General features: G+C 41.2%; 1 protein-coding gene across 1 annotated transcript; it reads left to right on the top strand.

Annotated features, from left to right (window-relative positions):
* The first annotated feature begins 3,228 nt into the window (after positions 1–3,228).
* On the top strand, positions 3,229–5,815 carry LOC112266757 (mRNA decay activator protein ZFP36). The gene is made up of 2 exons (XM_024444532.2): positions 3,229–3,367; positions 3,647–5,815. The coding sequence occupies exons 1-2, from the start codon at positions 3,335–3,337 to the stop codon at positions 4,706–4,708; spliced, it is 1,095 nt and encodes a 364-aa protein (XP_024300300.2). The 5' UTR covers positions 3,229–3,334; the 3' UTR covers positions 4,709–5,815.
* Positions 5,816–6,296: the final 481 nt, after the last annotated feature.

The following is a 6,296-nucleotide window of genomic DNA, read 5'->3' on the forward strand; positions in this document are numbered from 1 at the left end:
GTTGTTGATCCATCATCAGTTTTCTCCTATCACAGCCATTAAACTCTTTTAATGCCAAAGTCACCTTTGGCCGCATGGTTTCCTTCCTCTCCGGCAACTGAGTTAGGAAGGACGCCTGTATCTTTGTAGTGACTGGGTGAATTGATACATTATCCAAAGTAAAAATGAATTACTTTACCAATTCTCAAAGGGATATTCAACATCTGCTTTTTTTTACCCATCTACACATAGGTGCCCTTCTTTGCGAAGCATTGGAAAACCTCCCTGGTCTTTGAGGTTGAATCTGTGTTTCAAATTCACTGCTCGACAGATAATTGTGTGTGCAGTACAGAGAGTCATTCAAAAATCATGTTAAACACTATTATTGCACACAGAGTGAGTCCATGCAACTAATTATGTGACTTGTTAAATCACATTTTTTCTCCTGGACGTATTTAGGCTTGCCATAACAAAGAGTTTGAATATTTATTGATAATTGTTTTTTATTATTATTTGTAAACATTTCTAAAAACATAATTCCACTTGGACATTAACAGGTTTTGTAGGCCAGGGACACAAAATTTTAATTTAATCAATTTTAAATTCAGGCTGTAACACAACTAAATGTGGAAAATGTCAAGGAGTGTGTATACTTTATGAAGGCACTGTAAATACCAACCATTGCTGATCAATTTCAATACAGTCAGATTTTTCACCATAAGTTTTTGTGAAAATGTCCCTAATTCATACAACAGCCACCCCACCCCATGCACATATGTCAGCATGACTGTTCATAAGGGGGTTCCTGCCTAAACATGCCTATTGGTATGCCTGTAAGTCTATAAACGGCACCTTTGCCAAGACAGGAAAGCTCGAATGGAAAGCTTGGCATATTGCACATCGTTGCTCACCATAGAATATCCCTTAGGGCTTAGCTAGTATGTATATTTGTGTGAGCACGTGTGTATGAGCAAGTACGCCGCGCCCCTCCACAACTCACTAGGAGCGACTTTCCATACTCTCAGGACCGGTGCCAGAAAAGGAGAAAATGCACACCAACTGCACAGCTTGAGAAACCAACCGGTGGATTGGGGAAACAAAATATAAATAAAAAGGAAAGGGAGAGAGCCAGGAGTGAAATATTTTCCTTTTCTCATTAAGCATTTTTAAAATAGAATTTCCAACCAAATTTGACAAGGTAGTGGAAGCCTGGGGTTATTTTTAACTGGACATGAGTAGGCATGCCTGCCATGCCTGCTCCTGTGGCCTGCGACTGATGAAACCTGAGCTTTTCAGGGCCCCTGGTGGACGAGTCCCACTGCTGTTGGGATAATGGCATAAAGTGAAAAGGTACACTTGTGACCACTATGGTAGGAAACTGACACAATATGTCTTGGGGGAGGGAGGGAGGGAGGGAGGGAGGGAGGGAGGGAGGGAGGGAGGGAGGGAGGGAGGGAGGGAGGGAGGGAGGGAGGGAGGGAGGGAGGGAGGGGAGGGAGGGAGGGAGGGAGGGAGGGAGGGAGGGACACAGTGTCTCTACCTCCAAGTTTGTGTTCCCGTTTCACATCCAACCCTTGACTATATAGACCATGGGGAGTTGGCTTACAGGAATATGTATACAGCAGTTACTACACATCATGTAAGGCCAGTCTCTGCACCCATTTCCCCTCACGTTGTCTCCATAATACGACCTTAATAGTGGGATAAATAGAGGCGTTAAAGCGTAGGACACAACCAGATAATGCAAAAACACTTCTTAGTGTGGATCCTTATCCAGCAAAAGCGGTGCTGTAGTCATTATGTAAGCATTTTAGGGTGTGACAGGGTTCAAGTAAAATGAGCAGTTTCCTCGAACACTGCAATAGTGCCCCTTCTGCCATTAGGTAGTTTTGCAATCAATTGACTCAACTGACAGAGCTCAAAGCCCATCCAAGTGTAATCATTTCAAAGTAAATATATGACTCTCTGTCACACTGCCTTGTCAGACTTATGAACTGTGTGACGACAAACCCAAAGGACAAATAGAGATACCTCTAAGAACTGTAGATCAAATCAACATGGCCCAGTCGATCCATGGGACACTGTCACTGGATCGATTTTGACTGGATAGATTTTTAAACCCTCTCCACTTCTTCAACTTGACATTATTTACACGAGCAAATATAGCACAACTAATGTACAAAATACTCTCTGAATATAGTCCACTAATCAAGACAAAGAGTTGGTTACTCCTCACTTTGAAATCTGGCCATTCTTGCACATGCTTTATTGTTGTTGGAAGGTGGATAGCTGCCGAGTTAATGCCTCGTGTCTTCAGTATTTAGCCACACAAATTCAGATGCGTTTCTCACGTGTGTGAAAATTGCTAATTCAGGCAAGAGATAGACCCAAGGGTTTCATTATTGGTTAAATAGCAGAAACAGAAACATAAACATATTTTCATTATCCAAGAGTTTCCTGCTATTGAGGGACGAGTAATCACATTGCCTGTTTATACTTGGGCTACCGGTAACACAGATGGAAGAAGTCACATAACCTAATTCAGCCTACATGATATCACAAATAGAAACTAAACCATATCCTGAAAATCCCTGCGTTTGAAGTCTAGACTGATTACTGGATAATGTTGTTTGTTGCAGTAAGATCGTACTAAAGTATTTTACCTACCTGGATTCATATCAAGTGTTTTTACGTTGTCATAACGCACATGAGCATATTTGCGTCTACAGACTAAGGAAATATATATAAATAAATGTATTTTCCCCCCTTTGAGAGACAGCCTATAACTGTTGGAAAATGAATGTAAAGACTGGAAATTATATTAAATACAGATGTTCTACAAAAAAACACACAAAAAAAACAGAGAGCGGGTGTCACGCATAGAAACCAACGAGGAAAAAGTCTGGGGTGATTCTGGTAACAGCCTTGGGGAAAATGTGTCCGGCGACGAAGTAGTTAATCATACTACCACAAAACTAGTCGTCATCGTGATTGAACATCTAATGAACATAGGCAAATTATGTACAAGTGTGTCAATATTTGTGGGCGTATTATGTTGTTGACCTACGAAGCCTAGTCAGTACGACGCTTTTATGTTTGAATGTTGGTGAAACTGAAACATTTCACAGCTGACTAAAAATACAAAAACAAAGCAACCTTGGTTGGTTGAGTTGTGTATGAAACTTTATGGGAGTGGTGTCCGGGAAAATAGCACAGGAAACCCCGCCTGCCTGCAGCCCAGACACACTATAAAAAGGCTGGCACTGCATTAACAGCGCAGCGCAATCGCCCGTGTCTTGCAACTGAAAGTGACAGGCGAACTGAAACGTTTCAAAGGACAAGAACACTTAGAAGCATGTCCGATATGATCGACGATATTATCACGAGGGTAAGGTTTATTCACTGTGTTGTATGTATGTTTTTGTTCAGATCAGTTACATAAGCTTAGGTTATGCTTTTGGTTCGTTAAAAAAAAACTACAACTACAACTATTGTATAAGTTGTAGGCTAATTTCAACTTTGATTACATGTTGAAATATTCACAAAACATATTTAACATAATTAAAAGCTTAATGGGGAACTGGGCATAGGCTACAATTCTGCATCCTGTGTAGTCTATAGGATGGGCATAACGATCATTTATTGACAGTCATATTTCTCTCCACAGAATCTGATCAATCTTGGTTTAGATGAACCATTCATCCAGCAACAAATTCAACCAATGGCACCTCGTCTCAACAGTTCAACTTCGTTCTTCTCACCAAAGAGACATAGTCTAAGCTCTGAGCAACTGAACGATGATACCCCCTGGCCACTTGACATTTGGAGCAAGATAGCTCCAAGTAAACAACAAGTTTCCTTCAGACCTGACCGCTCCATGAGTCTAACCGAATCCAATATCCTCTCCTTCGGTAAAATGAAGACACTGGATGAAGTGCCTCCACCGCCTGGATTTCCTCCTCTGAACAACCCTACACCTCTCCCTTCCAACCGTTACAAAACCGAACTGTGCCGTAGCTTCCAGGAGAACGGAAGCTGTAAATATGGGAGCAAGTGTCAGTTTGCCCATGGAGAGCCTGAGCTGCGCGGTTTGTACAGGCACCCAAAATACAAAACGGAGGCCTGTCGCACCTTTTACAACTTTGGCTACTGTCCATATGGAGCCCGCTGTCACTTCATTCACGAAGAGAAACTCACCCCCTTGACCCAAAAGTTCCACAACCAAGCACTTGCTGATCAGAACCCACGTCAGCTCCGTCAGAGCGTCAGTTTCGCAGGTTTCATGGGATCACGCAGCTCTCCTCCCCCTGCGCTCCACGACCCCCTTGGCTTCACCCGTGCGCCCTCGGTGTCACCACCCCCTGCGGACATTCTCTCCCCAGTGTTCAATGACACCCAACGCAACACATTTCAGTTTTGTCAGAGCCGACCCAGTGTTGGTGACATCCACAACATCCCTATGATAGTTGAGCCACAGAAGCCCTCACGCTGCGTTTGTGGCCACGGAAATAACTTCCCAAACACTCTGAACAAATCTTACGCTATGGAGGACCGCAACAATGTCTACATCACCCAGCCAAACCTCCAGCGCTTCTCTTCTGAAGATTCCCTCTCAGATCGGGATAGTTACACCAGCACAGGCAGCACCAGCGGGTCAGAGTCCCCCACCTTTGATGGGGCTGGCAACAAGCGCCTCACCGTCTTTGCGCGACTGTCACTCTCTGACTAGGAAACCCAAACCACACAGAGACAATCCAAATCACGAACCTCGATCAATTGTGAAGGTTCTGCTTACAGAAATCAGAAATCCTATCAATATGATGCGCATCAACACTTTATACTGTTGTTTATTTATTAGTAAATTACTTGCTCAGTGAAATTTATTTGGTACTCAAACTTATCAAAATCTGTATATTTTTTTATACTTATGTATATTTTCATTTAACTTTTCATCTTGTCTTCCATTAATTACTTTCTTTAAAAATGATCTTGATGGTTATGACAGTAAAGGACGTTTTAAGTGCCTTTACCTGTCTCAATCAATATGAGAAGGGCCTAGTAGCCTTACTTTAGCTGGATTACTTCGATTAGTCCTTCAAATATATGATCATATGAAACAAAAGACTCCCCTCCATTTAGTAAGCTGCCAGAACTATTTGTCAGATCTGTTCATACTGTTGGTATTCATGTGTATACCAAAAAAAACTGTTGAAAATATTCAAACCATCAATGTGACTTGAAAAATGACAAGACATTCTCTCACTGTGATATGCACTTTAAAATAGGTATTGGGAGCCTAGTCTCTCTATGTAGCATTTAACCAAAGCTTTATACTTACTTTTCTACATTTGCTACATTCTTTGTGTAAGAGCAGTTTTTCATTTTTTTTGGGGGGGGCGTCCATCATATTTTAACACATCTGTGACAAAAGTGAGAAGGTGCTAGTACGCCGTCTGTGTATGTCACAGATCTAGGAGGGGGTATTTGTGTAGCCTTGCCATTTATTTAGAGACCTGTTTTGTTGCATAATGTTTTGACAACCCTGGTTGGGTCTTACTCAACTGTAGTAGGTGACTTCTATTTCATCAGGGACTGTAACATCACAGTATTTCCATAGACTATAGGTTGACTTATTTGCCTTTTTGTAATTGTATAGACTTAACTAATATATTTATTATGATATTTATTGTGTTAATACCAATGTATTTTGTACTTATTTATCAAGAACATGTCAGGGTCTGTGAAAACGATGTGTGAATTATTAAGAAAAAAAGTATGAATTTATTTTTTGATCGCCTGAACAGGAGAAATAAATGAAAATGATAAAGAAATGTAATTCCTTGCATTTAATGGTCTTTTTTTGTCCGTTTTACAGCTTGCTTCAAGTTTGATTCAATAAGGCAAACATTCCTTACTACTTGATGACAACACAAACCGAGGCTATATGAGGGCAGAATACATGGTTTATGCAAAGATACACACACAACACATAACTTATCATATTATCAAGCTGTATTTTGTGCTTAAATAATACAAAAATAGAAACCAGTCTATATCTATCTATAGATGGCTGCTATGTCAACACAAATGGGTGATATTGTATTTGGCCCCAAATACTGTCAGTCACTGAAGGCATTTGACCCAAAACAACAACTTAGTCCTTATCCTGCATGCATTGAGCTCAGTTTCATAACTAGCCATGTGGATATACTGAAGTTGGTGTGTTGACCATTAGATAGGGAGCTGAGCTGTAACCTAGCTGTGTGGTCAAGTGCCTGTGCATATTTGACATTCCTCTCTTAGGACGCCCTGTGCTC

Source organism: Oncorhynchus tshawytscha, linkage group LG14, assembly GCF_018296145.1.
Source record: "Oncorhynchus tshawytscha isolate Ot180627B linkage group LG14, Otsh_v2.0, whole genome shotgun sequence".
In the NCBI taxonomy this organism is placed as follows: Eukaryota; Metazoa; Chordata; class Actinopteri; order Salmoniformes; family Salmonidae; genus Oncorhynchus; species Oncorhynchus tshawytscha.

What these genes read in the sequence shown, in the direction of transcription:
- LOC112266757 (XM_024444532.2), top strand. Translation starts at nt 3,335, where the DNA reads ATGTCCGATATGATCGACGATATTATCACGAGG. An exon ending in TCGACGATATTATCACGAGG is followed by an intron (nt 3,368 to 3,646) that starts GTAAGGTTTATT and finishes TTCTCTCCACAG; the next exon opens with AATCTGATCAATCTTGGTTT.